This window comes from Bombus impatiens, unplaced genomic scaffold (assembly GCF_000188095.3).
Source record: "Bombus impatiens unplaced genomic scaffold, BIMP_2.2 scf_0155, whole genome shotgun sequence".
Lineage (NCBI taxonomy): Eukaryota > Metazoa > Arthropoda > Insecta > Hymenoptera > Apidae > Bombus > Bombus impatiens.
In genome coordinates this window covers 1,138,078-1,159,523 of record NT_176574.1, presented here as the reverse complement: position 1 = coordinate 1,159,523, position 21,446 = coordinate 1,138,078, and the positions used below count along the sequence as shown (strand labels likewise).

Below are 21,446 nucleotides of genomic sequence, written 5' to 3'. Positions count from 1 at the left end.
TATAATTTTTTTATATAATAGTCAATTGTTTTGATAAAAATAGGAACAAGTTACATGCTTATGATTAGCCTAATCATATTTTTAAATTAATGGTACTTCCTTTGTGCAATTAATATTTATACAAAGATGCTTGTAACTAAGTTTACTTAATTTTACTTTCTTTTTCAGATTATGTTATATACATTTTTACAAAATAAATAATTTTTATTTTGTTATTAAACATATTATCATAACACAAAAGATAATATGTAATTATAATATCTAACTTTCAGAAAACTTTTGGGTATTTTAATATAGAAAATATAAAGTTTATTTACATTTTTATATATACCACAGTATTGGTTTACTAAAACAAAGAATCAATTTTGATTAATGTGTGAAAAGGAAAATATTTAACTGTTGCAAAACAGATTCAAACTAGTCATATTTTATAAGAGAATATTTAAAAATTAAATGGCTTGTGTAAAATTATAATTTTATATACTTTCATACACATTGACATTATGTATACAAATATTTCTTTTAAAGCAGCACTATTGTGTATACTGAAACGTTATGAATTATTACGCTTCATAAATAGAAAAATTTTTAGTATAGATATAATAAATGTATGTACATTGTCATTATTGTTTGTTGCTTATACTTAAAGTTTACAGTAACATTAATAGTAACTTAAACCATAAAAATGAAGCTAGTTATATTATGATATCATCAATGCGTCTTATCATGTTTTAAACTAACTCTTCCAATGTGATCATAATATAAATTTTCAAATACACATATAATAATGTGTATTAGTGAATTGTACATCAAATAAATGTACAATTCACTTTCCAAATTTTTGCGAATTATCATCATTATATATCTACATTTATGTATAAAGCAAAAATTATGATTCATACTGTAATAATAACATTTTATTTTTTTACATAATGCAAATTGACTTAATATATAATTTCTGAAAATTATTACATCTTTTTATTATGAATCTATAGAAAATACATTCCATTATTTAACAGGTTTTTTAGGAATGTTTAGACCAACAAAAGCAAATACTGTAATTAAATAAAAATAAAATCTTATATTTATTAAGTAGAAATAAGAATGAGAAGTTACACAGAATAACTTGAAATATCCAGTTGAAGCACTTTTTAAGTTATGAAATGTATTGTAGCTACTATATTATGTTCCTAATCATGATGTTATTGTGTGTATATTATGTGTATACAAACTCCAAACAATAAATGAATGCTTATATATCTTGCTTTGTATAGAATTCTTGTTAATTACTAGCACTGTTTCCTATCAAAATATCAAGTTTTATTTAAAAACTAGAAATGTATTATCAAAAAGGTAATTATAGTATTTTGTATATTTATTATTTTCATAGAATATTTTCATAAAATATATAAGTGTTTTACAAGAATTAATTGGTAAATAATTATAAATAACAATAAATATATACAGAAAGAGAAGTAACTTGAAATACAGTTAGGTTTAAAAAGTATATTTAATAGAGGACCTAATTAATTTACAAAATTGACTATTCATTGCTTTCAGAATTCTGCTCTTTTCGTGCTGCATCTAAAGCAGCCTGAGTCTTTTCAAATTCCTCCATGTTTTTACGAGTGATAGCAGATTGCACTTCCATAAATACTTGCATTACTTTATGATTCGCGTGGATATGTTTGCCTGAACAGTTCTCTATGCATTGAATCTATGGCAAATTTAAAAACATAATAAAAAAACGAATTTTATATTTTTTAGTACATAAGTACTTGTAGATTCAATATAATTGTGATGGGATACATGCATTTTATAAATAAAACTAATAATACATTTTAAATTTAATTATAACATACCTCTTCTGTAGATATATCCCTTGACATAAATGTACTCATGCATGTCTTGAAACATGTTTCAGATATTTGATTAAACAAACTATGGAAATCCTTCATCTATAAAAAATATAACATTAATACATAAAAATGTGATTTTATCGGTATTTCTATGTACAATAGATGAAATAGGTTAGGAGTAAATAATCAATTACTAGGCATGGATTATTAATAATTAAGTACATTTCTGATAATCGAAGCATCCATATTTGAATTATTTATTTTAATTCCCAACTTAAATAATAAGTTTACAATGTTACAGTATTCGCCGGTTTTACTTTTATTCAGGTTATGTCACTTAAATGTATTTCGAATTAGTATCGATAACTTCAATATCGATCGTTGATATGTTTTGATCGATTTTGGTAAACAAAAGCTCGAATAAAATAATTTTAATTAAAAATTGTTAATTAATGAAATAACAATATTGCAATAACTTTGCAAAGTCACAATCTTTCATTAGGATTCATTAATGACTAATCTCATCTTGCGTTTATATGTTACGTTATTGAAACATGATTAAATTACTTACATATACGTATGTACATATATACATACAACTATTAAATAATTGTTTTCTTTCTACCTTTAAACACTTATTATAAATATTATATAGTTTAGAAACTGTAATACTTTCAGCGACTTATGATAGCTTAAATTTTTTTCCAAATAAAGACTAAGTCAACGTATATGCAGAATATTTGAAATACTCAAGAACGTAGTACAATTTGAAATTTGTAACATAATATGTGTTGTACATTTCTTTCAATATTATTTATCTGTGACATATTTTATTTTCTCGATTAAAACTTTACACAATATAACATTAAATAATATATACGACGAATGAAACATCAATAGAAATTTATGCGAAATAAAAAACAGCATTATAACAGCAGGCACACTTATGAGAAAATGATGAAACAATGGGAAAATTAAAAAAATAGGTTTTTACAGTTTATATAAGGATACGTTAATCGAAAAAGAAAAAGGAATAATTTGAATACATCCAATATTGAGAAAAAGCGCGCGTTTATCGGCGCGATTCGGGGGCGCTCGGGTTTAACCGGATCGAAACGTCTGTGATTGGTCGCGGGTCCCGAGTCAGCGAAACGTGAATCAGTCGGCGTTGACGGAGCAAGGAGTACCGAGTTCGATTTGAAAGCAGTGTAGAAACGGAAAGTTTGTCAGTGCGTGTCGCCGGTGAATGAAGCGGGCTAATTGTTACGTGCGATGGCCGCGTGCTATAGCGAGCAGGCATCATCCAGCTCGGGAAACGTAACGAAAAAGTCACCTGCGGCCGCCGCGAAACCAGTCTGTTGGCAACATAGACTGTTCGGTAAACAACTGTCGCGGTGCAGTCAGGTTAATCAACAAGACACAAAACCGTGCGATGCAAGTGGTATGCTTGTCGATGAAGACGGCCAGCCGACTTGTGAAGTGATCGGTGTGTATTTTAGTTTCATTAATCCCGGTGCTACGTGCGATGACTTTACGCGTCAGCTGCTCGACCTGTACACCAATGTCAACTCGTTATCCCCGTCACACACGGAAAACGATCGGGACACAGAGAATTCCACCAGAGGTAGAGAAAGGAGGAAAAAGTTCGAGGTCGTGCACGTGGTTCTTTGGAGTAACGTAGCCGATGTCCTCGACTTTGAAGAAAGTTTCCGTGCACACGTTGCAGAGTTACCCTGGTTGGCTGTACCGAACTTGGACTACGAAAGAAAGGTAACACGCATCTCTGTAATTCTTTCATATTTCGATTTCCACTCCTCCTATACTTTATTCGATTTTTATATATCTTTATTGGGATATCGCTAAACAAATTATGGATAGTAATACTTCTGGCATTCGACAGTACTAAAATAAGGCGTCGTAAACACGTTAATGTCATGTATATCTATTTTTACTATTAAGTTCTACGAAATTAACAATCATATTTTCTTTCTCGAAAATTTTCAGAAACACTAAAACATTTTCATACTATGTTTATTTCGTAGCTTCTTTGTATCTTTCGTTCGATATATTTTCTTGTTTTCAATTTTATTCACCTCCATCGAGATTATAACGGGCGAAAGAACATTCCTAAATAATTGCACTCGAATTACTCCATCTCTCTCTCTTTTTTTCTGCTTGAAGCCGATATCACCAAATCTTTATCACTGAGATCGCGCAGCCACGCTATTTCAATTAAATTCAATCAAATAATTAGATTGGCTTTTTAAGCCGAATAATGGTTGCGTTTGCCGGAACGGCCATTCAGATAACTACTAACTCCTTGAAAATGAAAAAGCGCGTTTCTATTAATTCGAAACACCGTACGAGATAATAATTTTAATGGTTTTCCCATATTTCCCAACGGTGGCAGCTTTTCTTCACGACTTTTTCACCGGCTATGCGAATTTTACGGTCAGACGGGCTGTGATCAATTGAGGCGAGCGTATCATTTGAAATTTGTATACATATGTCTGTCATAAAGTTACACATGTATACATAGAGAAGGCACACATGCTGTTATGCAGAAGGACTGTGCGCGCAGCGCCTTTTTTATTTCCAACGGGTGTTTTAACCCCTCGCCAGACGTGCTATTTAGGGTCCGATTTTATTTGCACCGACACACGAGGCAGAGTCGACTTTCTCTAACTAAAAATCGTTCGTAATATTTCCACAAAACATCTGCTTCTCTACGAACTAACTACTAACGTGCTTTTTCAGTCACGATCAAATATGATTTCTTTTTTCTTTTTTAATCAACATTTGCACGACTTCTTTCTAGTAAAGCGTGTTTTAATCTATTCTTTTTCTTTTTATAGTACAGGTTTATAGACAAATGATATATTATACGAAGATTTAGTCCAAGTCAAAAAGAATCTAACGAATTAGAAAATAATTTCAGAAATCCAAGTAAAAGAAATGCCGATTAAGGTAACAATTTCACCCTGCAGATGGTGCTGGAAGAAATTGTAAATCTAATAATTTTACCAAGGGGTTACGAAAATCTGTGAAAAAATTCCTAACACCGTTTTAATTGGAAACAAGCAAATGAATGAATTGAAATTGAGACGAGAATTTTGTTCGTGGCGATTAAAAGCAGACGGTAGGACGGCATCGTACATTGATCTTTTCATCACCCACGCACCTCGATGACGCACATATCTCTTGTCTCGAAAGTTTGAGTGACTCTGCGTTACGTTGCAACACTTCGCACACGCATAGTGGATATTCGGTTTCCCCTATACTTTTTATGCAAGTTAACGAGGTTCTACTATCGCATCGGGGTAACGAATTAAAAAGAAATGACACGAGAGAAAAGAGAAATGAAAAAGGAAAGTAACGGTTTCCTATATGACGGTTTGAAACAGCGGTTTACGTTGGATAGTTTGCATTTGTGTAACGGAGATGCTTTAAAATTGCTATGTAAGGCGGCTGCTGTTAGTACTTATTGGATGCATACGCATTAGCAGCATGTGAATGTAAGGAACGATCGGAGGTTGTTATTCTCTGTCTTTTTTTCACGATCATTAGTCAAGCCACTCGAATTGTTAGTGTTTGTGATATATATATATATATACACATATAGAGTAATAGACAAAGAAAAAAATATATATGTATGTATGTATGTATGTATGTATGTATGTATGTATATACATATATACTTGACAGTCTGATTCGCGAGTAAATGTAACGATAAGAGTCCTGCGCAATTAGCGTCAAGTAGCCTCGTGATTCTTCCTTGCTCGTTATTCCGCCTATCTACCTGATCCACGTTGGGAATCACCCCCTTGAAATCGTAGGTTCTTTGTATACAGTTCCATTCATTTAACAATGAGAAGAGCAACTTTGGGTTGTGGAAGGTTGCAAGAAAGAAACGACGATCAAATTTTCCCTCTTTCACCATCTTTCTCTTTCTCGTTCAACATTTTTTTCAGTTTTTCGCATTGAAAGCAAACAAAGAAGCCAGAAACAATTGCGAAGTAAATTCTTAATTCCATTATTGTCTATTGAAAACAAAATTATTAAAAAGGAAATGTTTCGCGAGATCATAACGTAAATTTGTCAATAAGAACAAAAAACGAAGCAAGTAATTGGCAGAGATTACGGTTAATAACGCGAGTTATCGTTGCGTTACCATGCATCGTTAATGAAGTCCGTATTGATCTCCGGTGGCAGCCGGGGCTATCTTTTTACGTCGCTCCTTGAGAAGGGAGCAAGGGGACTGTGTCCAGTTTGTTCGACAAAATTGAACGGTTAGTGGTATCAAGGAAGCAACTGAGTGTCCGGCTGCTTGAACAGCTAGGTAATAGAGGTGCGCTGCTCATCGTTTGTACGGCGTAAACCGTTTCATAAAGGTATACGGCGGGTGGCTTTGCCTTAGACGCAGAAGCACCTGAGAAAGAGTCAAGGCAGCCTTTGCATTCGGGGTGGCCGACCCATATCTTCCGCAAATAGCTTTCTCATTCGGCCGGCAAGATCAAGAAAGCGACGGAAGGTAGCAAACCGAAAAGAGAGGAAAGATGTTTACGTTTGAGCGTACATAGAAAGAAAAGAGAGAGAGAGAGAGAATGTGCGCGCGAATCGGTGGCGATGCAGGTCTCCTCCGCTCCCCGAAAACGACTGAAACAGCAAGAAAAAAATAAAGGAAGGAGAGAGACGTTGGAATCTAGATAGACTTTGAGGCAGTTCGTACACAGAGTGGCCCGTACGCGGCACTATGTAATCCTTCCTCCACCTTTTTCCACCCCCTTTCCATCCACCCACACCCATTTCTCCTCCTCCTCCTCCCTCTTCTGCTCCTGTCTGCTTTTTACCTGGCATATCGTGTAGATTACACACGACCTACTCGGCAGTGGTCAAAGAAAAAGTGTAGTACATACGAATCGTCCGAATAAATGTATTCCAGTGCCTATGACTCAAAAACTCGCGTGAAATCCTGCAAATGCTTTGACGCCGCGCGTATCATACCCATAAAAGTGGTAGAAAGTTGGGCGAATTAAAAAAATTAAATGTTTCGCGTCATTTCCCTACCGATGCTCTCCCAATGTCTCTTAGCCATTTAATTCGTCTTTTTAGATTATACACTATCTTAATTCCTACGTTCTTATTCTTATTTTAATTTAAGCGACGCTGAATTTTGTTTCTTCTCTTTCTACCCTCCTTTTAGTTAAATATTTCTACTACGCTATTCCGTCAAGGATCTTTCTTTCGAAGATATTTCGATGGGAACGTAAACGTTTCAAACGTGTTCCCATTGTCGTTCGTAACCCTTAAAATTTACAAAATCGATCCTTAATAAGATGCGAACAGTTCTTCCATGTTCCGTAACATTTTCAAGCCATACACAAACGTGTAGTCTGCGTGTAATTGAAAGCATGGTAGTCTTAAGACGTTGCTGGGGTTGACCAATGGAAACACAGTGGTCTCGTCAGTCTCGGTCGGACGAGAGACGTCGGGAGGCCGATATCTGTATATACCAGGGGTGCGCAACTCCAAATTATATTCACCCCTACGTCAAATCGATTAACAACGTTCACAGATCGCGTCATACCAAATCATACTTAATCTAGATGTAATGGTATATACATATACGTCAAGTTCGCTCAATTTTATACGAATTCAATAAAAATGATAAAATCTTGAAAATTGTAGAAGTAAAATTAGCTTTGAAAATGGACAAAATTTGCAAAAATTAGATATCGAATGGAAAATACATAAAATTTTTAAATTTGTACCTGTTTCTTTTCTTAACACATTGTTGGCCAACTGTGTTATATAAAGACTAACTCGTATCGCCAATTATTTTACACAGAAACTAACAACTTAACTTTCTGCCTGAAGATACAGTTTACTCGTGATTGGTCAACAACGTTTATGTACGAATGTATGAATCTTATTTTTTGAAGTACTTTAAAACGTATTTTAAAAAGCTCTTTATACTTTTGCGAATAACACACATTGCAATGATATAATGTAAAACGCGCGTCGGCGAGATAAACCATTTAACGACAAGAAAGCTTTCCGGAAAATTTAGCGCGACAAAGCGCGCGTTGTGCACCTCTGTCGTTCACGAAGAAGGCGATTGAACGCGCGCGAACGAGTCAACAGTGATCTCATCCCTTCCCCTCCATCGCTCGTCTTCTACCCGATGTCATGGCATGGCAAAGGGTTCCCCTTGCCGGAGACAGACTAAATGGCAGAGTGTCTGCTAAAAAACGAAGAGTAGAGAACGTCACTTTTCAAATTATCCTTCATCTTCCAAAATCCTCTTCCGTATCCGTGATACTCGAAATAGTTGAAACAATCAAAAACGAAGTACGGTTGTTCATACGAAAGAAAGTAATCTCGTTGAAAAAGCCCGTACGATCGAAAGCGATTTCGACTCGTGTAATCTTGATATTCGTCGGATATCCGATATTCGACACTTGCTCGTAGCAAGCATGGACGAAACGTTTAATCGAACGTGGCTAGTCAGTGTAGATAGAATAATGGTATCACACGAGGATTTTTCGTAGCGACACAAGCGTTCCGTTGCCGGGAGGGAGAAAGAGAATCGACGAGGGTAAGCGGGCGATGGAGCAAGGACGACACGGGGGAACGAGCAAGCAGGAGCGATGGAAGTAGCGTGGTAGGGGACATACAGACCACCGGGGGAAATAACGATAGCACCGTCGAGCGAGCGGCAGCAACGCCAAGGGAGGACGTACGCGTTATCGACCGCTCCAGACGGAGACGGCGAACCAATGTATATATACATCGAGCGTAGGAACGAACGAGAAAGCGCCCTAGGAAATATACGAAGGGACGAGGTAATGCCTCCCCGTGAAGGGTCGCGATAACGTACGACGTCGCACGTTCGGCTACCTAGAGAAAACCCTTCTTGCCTTATTCCAACGCTCACCCTCTTTCTGTTCGGCTGTAGCGCATCGGCCCTCCGAATTTTACTCGTCTCCCGATCTCCCTCGATCGGGAAAATACTGCCAAGGGTATATAGTCCTTCCCAAGGAAAAGGTCCGCCAGAAAATAATCTGTCGAGCAACGAAAGTTTCGAGGGAGGATCGATTGCGCGATAGGTGTCGGTTACCGAAGATTTATTGAAATCTCTCTGGTCTTTTTGAACCAGATCCGTTAATCCAGACATCTTTTTGTCTCCGCGGTAGCTTGTATCACGCGACAGATATTCGAGTCTGTTGCTTGATTCGTTGTCGTCTTCGCCTGTAATAGGAAGATTGAACGTTGGGGTATAAACATTTGTTTTAACTGTTAGTCGTTCGAAATGGCGGATGAACGATCATAGCGATGTAAGTATATTGCTATTTTTTTAATAAAATAGTATCGATAATCTTTATATAAATAATATTTAGAAATGGGAGGCGCAGATAGGACAATTACAGTAATAAGCGCAACAATGTACGAAATGGCGTCGTACGAATAAATTATTCGTCATCGAAAAATCTGAGATGATTGGAAACTTTATTTCACCTCTTAGACTGTTCTTCATTATCTACCCTGGTATAAAAGGCTTCTGCAATATGTCCATTGTGCTTCGATCTTCTCTGCTCCTTTTGTTCTCTTGTAATCAGACAGCTTAACGGGAATCAGTATTCAATGCTAACGAATACTATAGTTGATCATCTTCCCGAGAGAAGTACGTAAGTGTAAGTACGTCCTAGCGCAATCGACAAAAATCGTTAATGCATCGTTTAACGGTATCAAAGCATTTGAGACCGACTATTTGCTTGTTTTAGATATATGTATATAATGGATTCTACTGTTTTCCTATTGGTAGAAAAAATATTTTTTTTCAAGAATAAATGGTTAAACATTAGGATAATTCATTAGAACTTTATTAAAGTGAATACAAATAGGATATATAACGGATAAAGGATAGTAAAAATACATAGATACCCTTAGAAACAAGCTATTATATATTATACTTGGTCCGATCACCGTACTACGGATTTTGCCTGTTCACCTGATACGGGCTATGCCAGATAGGGGCTATGCCCGACCGGGGCTGTGCCCAACTGGGGCTATGCCCGATACGGGCTGTGCCCGGTGGGGCGACGCCCGACTGGGGCTATGCCCGACACGGGCTGTGCCCGGCTGGGGCTGTGCCCGGTGGGGCTATGCCTGGTGGGGCTATGTCCGACAGGGGCTGTGCCCGATGGGGCTGTGCCCGATCATCTAATACGGGTTATGCCCATAGTTGTAGGTTAAAGGGTTAATCTTTTACATCCAAAGAGCTGGCTTCTCCCGATATAAGAATTGCATTATAAAATAAAGATTAAAGTGCAAATAATCAAAAACATTTTATTTTATGGATAAAACACGAAGCAACCTAGTACCATTTCACATATCGATGAATATTAGGTTTTCCTAAAAGTTTCTTTCGCGAGCGTAAATATTACGGGCAGTACGATGATATTATCATATTATTACGTGTACTTCGATTATCAGCTAAAGTTGTAACGAAAGCCTGTCATAAGGGTAACGATAAGAGTAGAATAATATTGTGTAAAGATCGTTATCATCGGAATATACGTGATAACCGAATATTCTTTTTTTTTTATTTGGAAGTAGTTTACAATCAATTCTCATTGAGTATTGTAAGTAAATTATTCTGCCCTTAGATTACCCATAGATAGACGTAGAAACCCTTGCTTGAAGGATAATCTTGGAATTAAATAAAATAATCAAAATCTCTATGTGTATAAACAGCAAACAGTATGGCAAGCTCCATCAGTAACCTTATTACAAAAGTTCATTCGAAACTACGAGAAATTCAAAGCAATACAACTGAAGAAAGTATATAGGTAGCTGCAGCTACCGCTTGTTTCAGAATCCACAAAAGAATTTCCAGCAAGTCTGCACCCTTCGAAACTGCCATCCTTTCTTATTTGCGCCGCTGCAGGAACTTTTAGCTTTCTTATCATCTCTGTTTTCACGGTTCATACTATGTATTATAATCGTGCAGCCTGCTAGAAGAGACGGCGATTCTTATTATCAGCCAAGCTCAGCCATCATCGTACCACTAAAACGGGAAGATACTTCCTTTTTAAAAAAGGATACGAAAAGAAAGGAAAGGAATTGCTAATACTTCTCTCTCAACTCGAGCATAATATTGAGAGGGTTGACTGCTTATCTAGGAAAAAACGGAAATCTAACCCCGTCTGGGGTTATTTGCCTATACGTATATCTTTCCCGTGCGCGTTCATCCTTTCTTATCTCTTCCGGCTTGAAAAACTTTCAACCAGTTTCTACTATCATGTTCGTGCCCCTTTCCCTTGCCTTCCATTCTCGTCCCTTTTTTGCCTCTTGTAGCACTGTAATCATGCAGCTGGGGGGCAGAAGGGATAGCACTCATTGTCAGCAGACATTACTCCCCTGTAGATACTCGTTGCGCCCTTTTTCGCCGTGCTTGAATTTCGTTGCGTGTTAGAAGGATAACGGAAGAAACAGAGGCGGCAGGCAACGTGTTTCGAATTTCTTGAACGTGCGTGTGCACGCAGCACACACGACGCCTCGTTCGTTTATATCGTCACGTTATTCCTCTCACGGTTCCTGAAATTGATGGGTTTCGATCTTTCCATCTTTCTCCTTCCTTTTGCTTCGACTCTTTTTTTTCCTCTTTGTAGCCAATACTCAAGTACTCTGCGAGCTGAATTCAAAACCACAGTTTACGTGGCGAGAAACGTATTTTCGTAAAATCGTACAACGTAAAACACCGATGAGGATTGCGCTATTACTTTTATCGATATGACTCTGGATAATAATCGAATGTAAAAGTAACTTTTATATCGATTTCTCTTATTTTATCGTGTTTTGAAAACAATTTGGAGAAATATCTGAATTGAGGCGTAAAGAGGAAAACAGTAATTTTACTATTTCTGATTAGCGTAAATATATCAGCCGCCAATTTAATTTATCACATATTATGCTTTAATGCTTCCCATAGATAATAAAATTATTAGAGCGAATAATTCTGATCAGGGTGTGTGCTTTCGTTCAATTTTATTTTCATCCAAAATCTCATTATACATATTAAAATATAGTAAATTACAATACACGTATTTCATCGACATGCAACTTCAATTACTCCTGCCTAGTTACACCTTTCACATTTCATTAAAACAGGTTTCGTTTCGTCAGTATACACGGTTCTTTTTCTTATAGAAATATATGTTAGAACGTTTATATAATCACTTAAATTTTTCTCTCGATTTCATACTTTGATCAGGAATCAAGAGATTATTGCAATCTTGTCGAATGGAAATCTTCTCTTGCGATTTAAAACAAAGAATGATGGCTCTCGCGAATATTTATGGAGGAGTTTGAAGAATCTCACGATCAACATTGAAATACTCTTATAGCCGACCAAGTATCTCTTTTACAGACCAGACTGACTCGAAGGTATCGGATAAAGGCCGATGTACCAACTTTGATTTTATTGGACGGTTCTAACGGCTCGGTGGTAACCAGAGGAGGCGTAGAGCGAACCATCGGCGACTCCAGCGGGGCTGAATTTCCTTGGAAAGCTCCTCATCCGAAGGCTGCTCTCGAAGATGGACCCTTATTGCCATGTGGAGCACGCGATAGTAACGAACCCATGCTACACGAAGAGTTACGTCATTGCTTTAAGGGTGTTTACTTCAGCGCACATTGGGTATATACTTACACAATATTCTCATAAGTTTCAACTATGTAAAGCTAAAAAGTATATTTCTCGTATTCGTCTCGATATTTATAAATCGCACAGATGTACACAAAAATATTCGTGTACGAATTATTTACAGCGCTAAAGTAGTATTCTATTCTTCAAACTATCGATTTCTTGGAAATTTATAATTAACGAGATATTGGAAAATATGATTAAATCTACGTATTTTTCACCGTAGTTAAAATTAACCGTTTGTGCTCTAATTCTCCTGCACTGAATAATCGATCAACAATTCCAAACTGTTTCATGTTTATATCGTGCAAGTTAAAAAGAGAATCTTAGGTAACAATAACAGTGTGAAGCTAACGATCATAAAATAACATTGTTATTTAATAATAGTTGTAGAAGACAGGGAACAAAAAATATATCATCTTATTTGACTCGTATTTCTTTTGAATTAATTATTTTGATGAAAAAATATAACTTTTTTTCCTTTATAAATATCATATGGAAAATGATATACATTTTCTGCGTTTATACAGTGTCCACCTTGCAAAGCATTTACTCCACAACTTGTGGACACCTATCAGCGAATTCGAGAAAGAGGTCACGATTTCGAGGTGATCTTTGTAAGTTCAGATAGGTAAGTTGAAAAAATGATGTCACTTATTCATTTCGGATAAAACGTAAAATATATACTTACATAGTAAGTAATTACGGTATAGTCATTAATTGAAATACAATTTCTATGATGTTAGGAGCGAAGAGTCTTACAACGTTTACATTGAAACGATGCCTTGGTTGAGGATACCTTTTAGTCAAGAAGAGAGACGACGAAAATTAGCAAGTGCTCTCGACGTACAAGCAATACCCACTTTAGTAATACTTGACCCTCGAGATAACATTATAACTTTGGATGGTCGGGCGGAATTAATCGAGGATCCTGAAGGATTGGTAAATAAAAATTTATTGAATCGATTTGTATTACTTCGTCGTTTTTTTGCTGTTTTTGATATAAAGTTTTCAATTTTTCAGAATTTTCCATGGACCAGTCGTCTGGTGAATATTTTAACTGAAAAATACGCCGCTTCGTTACATGATGCACCGGCAATTATTCTTTTTGTCGGTAAGTTCACTTTATAATATTTGTATACAAAATGATTCGACACAAAGATAGAACAAAACTTTAGAAACATATTGGTCGTTAAATAAATAAACATCTTTCTATGTATGTATAGTACCGGTAGTTTATTTATGTCATTATTATGCTATGACAGAAGGTGAAGACTGTGAGATTCAATTCGCAGAGAGTGTATTATTGCCAGCTGCACAGGTGTACAGACAAGGTAGACCTGACTATGATCCAAATTATGATGATCCAGATGATATTTTGCAATTTTATGTAGCATTAGATGTAAGTACCAATCGTATTTACCCGTAACTAATTATTAATAATTACTCTCAATTTAATGGATATACTATTGTTTTCCTTATAGTGTGAAACATCAGATATTCTTCGTGAATTTGTCGGATTAGATGATGCTGTACCTCTCTTAACAGCAATTGATATACCTCGAGGAATTTATGTGGTGATGGAAGATGGTGCCGAAATAACTGTAGATTCTGTACAACAATTTGTCGATAGTTTTCGCAATGACAAATTGCCTATAAACAAAATAGCTGCAGTACACAAAACTGCTAAGAATGATTACGTTTCTACTTGAATTTTTGAAAATCAATTGACAATTTTATACAAAATATTGAAAGCCATGTGGAGGAAGGAGCAGTCAAGATTTTAAGTGGTCATTATACAACCACAAAAAAAAGAAACCCCATCCTCTCTTCTCAATCCTGTCTCTGTGATACCATTGCTCCTTTCGTAGGAAGGATCTCGCGCAAAATGGCGCTTGTATTCGCACACCCCTTTGTGGAAGTAACCAAAAGACATGTATTATAATATCATAGTTAATAAAAACTGAGCGAATTGTATTTTTAAGTGTACACATGCACACGTTAATATATTATATTATGTACTACTTAATAAACGCCAAATGAACACGTCGAACGTATCTTGAGTTACTAGCAAGTGCTTGTTATTAACTCTGTTCTCCATATAAGTAATAATCGTTAATCTCATGCCTTGATTACAATTATTTTATAAATTAAAAATAAATGAATGTGAAAAATTGAATAAATTTATTCATACATTTTTTAAGTTAATTTTGTTCTTATATAAAAATTATAATTATTACATATCATTTACATTATACAATATTTGCTTTATCATCCAATAAATTTTGTTATCAGTTATTTCGTACGTAAATGAAAATATTACTAACTTACATTTGTCAGTTACAATATGTCATAAAAAATAAAATGTACTTAATCGATCCTGTCGTATTTTTAAAAATGTTTCACGCGTTATTGTTACTTCGTATTATTTAAAAAAAGGAAATAAATATGTGTGAAGAGAAAATTTCTATTTTATATGTTAAATAAATTACTAAAATTTTAAGCTAGAAGAGATGCTAAAGCATCCAAAAATCTTGGTCTTTCTTCGATTTTCAGTCTTATTACTGAAACATAGAATATTAGTATGTATGTAGAAAAATAAATGCTAAAAATATCATAAGTTATCCTTACTTGTAGAGTCAAAGTAATCTGCTTCTATGTAAGAATTTGTATTTTTCGCCGCTTGCTCAAAGGCTCTTCCAAATAAACTACGATAAATATTAATATTATACATGCAATAATATTAAATCCACTTAAAATATTTCCATAATGGATTTCAATTAATTACTTATAATTACCTTCTTGGTTGATCTTCACACACTGGTGGTATGCCAATCATTATACACATTTTCTCTTCTGCGTCATACACTGAAGAAGCTACAAGTGGCAATTCCGGTGCCCGCCTGTTTTTTGAAGATTCTACATAAGCCTTTAGAGTAAACTGAGCTAACATTATTAATGGATATGGATGCGCAAATATAAGATTGTCAGCACTTCCCTCTGGAATAATTATGTAAAGAAATGAACCAATGTTTTTTATTTCCTTCAATTGTAAAATACTCTGTGCAGTCTTAAAAATAGTTTTAAGCATAAGTTTTGCTTTCTCTATACCACTTTCTAAAATATCTTTTTTTGTACGGGATAAACAGTCCAATGCATCTAAAAAACAACCTTGTGGTAATTTTGTCTTTGACTGAAACATTTAAAAAATCGATGTATTAAAATATACACAAAATTAAACAAACAGAAACATAAGTGTTAGATACTTACAGAAGATTCCATTACAGCAAGCATAGCATAAACTATATCTGAAGCACAATATTTAAACTTGTAACCATACTGTAGAGTAAAACTTGTCCCAATTATAGTATCTACTTTATATTTTCCTGCTAATTTTTCTACCATTTGTTTAAATTCTTGCCTAAGAGCAAGATCCATTGCTGAAAATCGTTGCTTTGATTGCGCTAGTGGCAAACCCATGTCTGCCAATAATCCCTTCAATCGTTGTTCTCCTCGAAGAGACCAAAGTCGTAACGAAACTGCAGTTGGTACTGAGTGTCTTAAACTAGCTTCTACAGTCCAATGGCGATATAACACAAGTAGGAGACTACATTTCTATGTAAGAAAATAAAGTTTGTATTTTATCATACATAAACTTCATAAAATTGAGTTAAAAGGATACTCTTTGTCATAAGTAATTTTAACTGTACTTTGTCGCTGTTCTTGCTTATCAACTTCAGCTCCTTTATGAGTTAATCTAGATACATGGGCTTGAAGGGAACCTTCTTCAAGAACGCTTAACCTTGATTCTACTTTACCAAGAATAGCTTGTTCTGTAGAACCAATTATAGCCCACCAAACCATATCCAAATTATCTTTTGTCATATTCCATGCCATTTCAAATATAAGCATTGCACTCTACAGAAACACAAAATATATTTAAATTCTTATATTCCATATTATAATAATGATATTTATATATTTTTTTGATAACTCATACTGATTTGCTATAGTAACTGTACTGTGTATAATTGAACAAAATAGTTGCTCTTTTCTCAGTCCATTCTCTTCGTTTGGTTCTTCTAATAATATCTTCTTCATTTAACCTTCGCCTTTTTGTCTGAGATCCATTATTTTCTGATTCTTCGTCTGTTTCATTTTCATCAGACTAAATTTACAAAGGAAAATTTCTCCAATTTTTTTATTGTTAAATTAGCTGGTCATATAAAATTGAAACAAATTGCTTACAGAATCATCTCTAAAGACATCATTATATTCTGGAATTTCATCATCTTCATCTGGTTTACCAAGTATACGTACTTGATCTTCTGAATATACATTACATAAATCGTAAGGCCTATGGCTATCAACGATATAAAATATCACAGATTCTGTAGGTTGTAACAGTTCTACTAAGTCTAATGTACCCCCACAATTTATAAAAATAACATTCTTTACCTAAGTAAAAAATAAATATTAATAAGATTTGGCACAAAAATATGATATGTACATATGTTTTTTAAATTTTTATTACCTCCTCACAATTCTCTTCAAAGGCACGAACCATATCCTGAATACCTTGAATAGGTACAAGGGTATATATCATGTTATCATATTTAAAAAGTTGTTGTAAAATTCTACAGGCACAAATGGCATCAACATCAAAGTTAACCAACAGTAAACACCTCTACAATAAAGAATTAATGTTAGTATCTTATTTCATAACAAATAATCTAATGTATATATAATTATGATAATAATATATAATGTATATTTATTTATAATACATATATAATCACTTTGTCATTCAACAAGTGAATAAAAATTAAAGAAAAAACATAATAATAATTTCAAAATTAACTTAAATAAATTGTACAGTAATTTAAAAATATACTTATAATTTTAAGAAAAGTTGTAACCTATGTAAACATGACAAATTTTATAATCGAAGGGTTCGAAAAATAACTCACATCATGTTTTATTAAACGGTAAAATCCTCTTTCTAAGTTTTCCACAAACATGATGCAGTGATCTTCGGCATGGGAATATTTTTTATATTCACTGCTCTTTTTATTCTGTTTCACCCATCTCTAGCTTACCGCGAAAACTAAACATAACAGTAGCTAACAGTGTCGTGTTACGATATAGAATACAAGACAATCATAGATACAGAATACAGAATACAAGTCGTCAACAGTTTCATTGTCTAATTTTATTTAAGTATTCCAATTGATTTACAAAATCATAAGATACAATCTGTTGATATATTTGCTAATATCGGAGAATAGTCGAATTTAAATATGATTGGTATACAGAGAATGCCAAAGATGAGCGTCAGCCAAGCATCTTTTAGAATTAAAATCTTTTAGAATTAAAAATTCTATTGTATATCATCCCTTATCATTATATATTATATTTTTATAGAATTTATTTATATAATTTATTTTCACTGATATGCAACACTTAATATTACAATGGGTTTAAAAATGTCTTTATGTTATTCAAATAGTACATAACGTAGCATATCTAAAGTATACATAACCCATGAAGCAATATTGCGGACACATTTGCTCCTGTGTGTTTGGGGTCGCTTTAGTTCGTTGGAATACACGTGCTGTTTTCACTTAGATATATCAAAATGGCAGAAAGCGGTAATTATTTTTAATTTTATTCGTATATTATGCTATTTAGTGTTATATTTATTATAATCTACCTCTTAATTTGAGTCAGTATCCTTATCATATATATAAAAATAAGTAAAGATATTTACCTTCTGTTATAAATATCAATTGGAAATTTAGCGGCAAACACGTGTTTTAGTATTTAATAACTGTTTGATTGAAGATATTATTCTAAATGCATATTCCATACATTTATTTTATGTCAAAATTAATTTTCTATTGATGTATAGTTATATCTCAACGTAATGTCTATTAGTGCAATAGTGGTAATTTCATAGGTTATAACACTTATTTTTGTTATTTAGATAAAAACAAGAAGAAAAGCAAAAAGAAGTCTCTTGGAGAGATTCAAGCAACAATGAAATGTCAACTTGAACCTTCAAATGAGATTGTAAAACTGGAATATAAAGATTGGCCTCTTTTATTTAAAGTGTGTAACATAAAATTTAATTCATTTTATGATTTCTAAAGTAATTTCTAACACAGCCGATTCAACATAAATGTTACTATTTCAGAATTTTGATAAAATGCTTACTCGTACAAAACATTTTACACCCTTAACTAGTGGCTCAACACCATTACATCGTACTTTATCTGAATATATAAAATCTGGGTGTATTAATCTTGACAAACCATGTAATCCATCATCACATGAAGTTGTTGCATGGATAAAAAGAATTTTAAAAGTAGAAAAAACTGGTCACTCTGGTACTCTAGATCCAAAAGTATCTGGCTGCTTAATAGTATGTATTGATAGAGCAACTAGATTAGCTAAATCACAGCAATCTGCTGGAAAAGAATATATTGCAGTTTTTAAATTACATTCTGCTCCAGAGAGTCTTCAGAAGGTAAATATATGTTAAATTTAAAATATTTTAAATACAAAACATTGTTATTAATAAAAGAATTATATAGGTAAGTCAAGCATTAGAAAAATTACGTGGTGCACTATTTCAACGACCTCCACTTATATCTGCAGTGAAGCGTCAGCTTCGTGTCAGAACAGTTTATGACAGTTGGTTTATTGACTATGATGAAGAACGTAATATGGGAGTGTTCAGAGTTAGTTGTGAGGCTGGTTCATATATTAGAACTATTTGTGTTCACCTTGGCCTCTTCTTAGGCACTGGTTGTCAAATGCAAGAATTACGTAGAAATCGTTCAGGTGTTCAATCTGAAAATGATGGAATGGTTACTATGCATGATATACTTGATGCTCAATGGTTATATGAAAATCATGGAGATGAGTCTTATTTGAGAAGAGTAATTAAGCCACTAGAAGCTCTTCTAGTAAATCATAAAAGAATTATTGTAAAAGATAGCGCAGTATGTATTTCTTATCTATATGTAAAGACTACCTTTATATGTGATTTTTTTATAATACTACATAATTATATTAATAGGTAAATGCTATTTGTTATGGAGCTAAAATTATGTTACCTGGTATTTTAATGTATGACGATGGCATAGAACTAAATCAAGAAATTGTAATAGTGACTACAAAAGGTGAAGCTATAGCACTTGGTAAGTAATGTATCAAACTAACATGGACAGTACGTTATTTATTACAGTAATTTATGTGTTGATATGTTGATGTGTGATGTGTTGATATCTTTACTTATAAATAAACGTTTCAAAATTATCATTTTTGCATTTTTTTAATTACAGCTATAGCTTTAATGACATCTCCTACAATGACAGCTTGTGATCATGGTGTAGCTGCTAAAATTAAAAGAGTAATCATGGAAAGAGATGCATATCCAAGAAAATGGGGTTTGGGACCAAAAGCTTCCATAAAAAAACGTATGATAATCGAGGGAAAATTAGATAAATATGGAAAACCGAATGAAAACACACCTGCAGACTGGTTAGCAAATTATCCAGATTACTCTACACCTACAATTAAAGTAATTATCATTTTCTTTTCGCATTTTTTTATGTAAATATACCTGGTATAAAAGTTGTACATTTAATATCTCATGGATTTAGACTGAGGCAAATGGAGATACCGATCCTGCATCTAAAAAACGAAAATGGGAAGAAACAGTTTCAGAACCTACAGACGAAGTTACTATAAAAGAAGAGAAGGTTGAAGATTTAGAATTGACATCACCAAAAGAAAAAAAGAAAGATAAAAAGGAAAAGAAAAAGAAAAGAAAAAAGGAAAAAGTAGAATCAGAAGCTGATGAACCCATGGTTACAGAAGGTGCAACTGAGGTAAAATAACTTACATTTAATTTCCATATTTAAAATCTAAAAAAGATTCAAATACTTAATATTATTATTAACAGGAATCGCCAGCAAAGGAAGAAAAAAAGAAGAAGAAAAAGAAGAAAGATAAAGATCAAGATCAAGAAGTAACAGTTTCAAGTTGAAATAATTTTTTAAATATGTCCTTATTAAAATATAAGTACCATAATTTTTTATAAGTACGAGAGAAACGTTATAATACGTCATAAAAAGGAATATAAGTTTCTTATACAAAGATAATTTTCAAAAAATGTATACATATTTTACAACGTCCAGATTGTAAAAAGAATATCCATCTTCTGCAATATATATAATATATATATATATACATATACAGATGCATAGATGTAATTCAATTTATTATTAAATTGAAAAAATATTTTATATGTTCTCTAAACTTGTACAGATCGTGATTCAAGTCAGTTACATTTAGTAATCTTTTAGATTATATTAAAGAATTCAGTAATATTACATTATTAATAAGAATAAACGAATTTCATTGTTAGTCAAGTATTATAAATTTTACAAATAATAAAAATGTATATTGATACGATATTTAGTATCAGTAAATGTACATAGAATAAGTGAATTACATTTGCAAAGTATCGAGATATATTTTGCAAGTATAAAAAGATCCATTATGATTTATCTACTATAATAGCATTTTTTACGTTATACATTTCATATCGTGCACTAATGCGCAATATTTACATTTTTTATTATGAAGTGCATTTTCGTTTATTATTTCGGTCCTATTCAGATGTTTATATATAACATATTTTATCATACTTTATCAAAAAGCAATAGATTATATGTAATATCCGAGTGGCTGTCATACATTTTGAATAATAGTGTAAAAATCTACTTGTCTATTGTTAGCATTTTTTAATACAAAAATAAGCAGTATAAAAATTTGTATGTATTATGTATATCCCTTGAGTGTAAATT

At 33.4% G+C, this 21,446-nt stretch overlaps 4 protein-coding genes across 4 annotated transcripts; 2 read left to right on the top strand and 2 right to left on the bottom strand.

Annotated features, from left to right (window-relative positions):
• Positions 1-1,061: 1,061 nt before the first annotated feature.
• Positions 1,062-2,427, bottom strand: LOC100743543 (mitochondrial import inner membrane translocase subunit Tim10B). Its single transcript, XM_003487467.4, has 3 exons — positions 2,082-2,427; positions 1,863-1,958; positions 1,062-1,717 (listed from the first exon to the last, which is right to left on the bottom strand). Exons 1-3 carry the CDS (start codon positions 2,103-2,105, stop codon positions 1,544-1,546), a joined length of 294 nt encoding a protein of 97 aa, XP_003487515.1. The 5' UTR covers positions 2,106-2,427; the 3' UTR covers positions 1,062-1,543.
• Positions 2,428-3,007: 580 nt separating this feature from the next.
• Positions 3,008-14,381, top strand: LOC100742585 (nucleoredoxin). The gene is made up of 7 exons (XM_003487459.4): positions 3,008-3,629; positions 12,292-12,561; positions 13,098-13,198; positions 13,314-13,509; positions 13,591-13,681; positions 13,833-13,969; positions 14,052-14,381. The coding sequence occupies exons 1-7, from the start codon at positions 3,132-3,134 to the stop codon at positions 14,277-14,279; spliced, it is 1,521 nt and encodes a 506-aa protein (XP_003487507.1). The 5' UTR covers positions 3,008-3,131; the 3' UTR covers positions 14,280-14,381.
• Positions 14,298-17,588, bottom strand: LOC100742463 (cell division control protein 45 homolog). Its single transcript, XM_003487458.4, has 9 exons — positions 17,538-17,588; positions 17,102-17,254; positions 16,816-17,025; positions 16,568-16,735; positions 16,250-16,485; positions 15,838-16,174; positions 15,366-15,760; positions 15,199-15,275; positions 14,298-15,131 (listed from the first exon to the last, which is right to left on the bottom strand). The coding sequence occupies exons 1-9, from the start codon at positions 17,586-17,588 to the stop codon at positions 15,067-15,069; spliced, it is 1,692 nt and encodes a 563-aa protein (XP_003487506.1). The 3' UTR covers positions 14,298-15,066.
• A 483-nt stretch (positions 17,589-18,071) lies between these two features.
• On the top strand, positions 18,072-21,404 carry LOC100742337 (H/ACA ribonucleoprotein complex subunit 4). Its single transcript, XM_003487457.4, has 8 exons — positions 18,072-18,218; positions 18,554-18,678; positions 18,764-19,096; positions 19,164-19,574; positions 19,652-19,772; positions 19,917-20,155; positions 20,238-20,465; positions 20,540-21,404. The coding sequence occupies exons 1-8, from the start codon at positions 18,206-18,208 to the stop codon at positions 20,621-20,623; spliced, it is 1,554 nt and encodes a 517-aa protein (XP_003487505.1). The 5' UTR covers positions 18,072-18,205; the 3' UTR covers positions 20,624-21,404.
• The last annotated feature ends 42 nt before the right edge of the window (positions 21,405-21,446 follow it).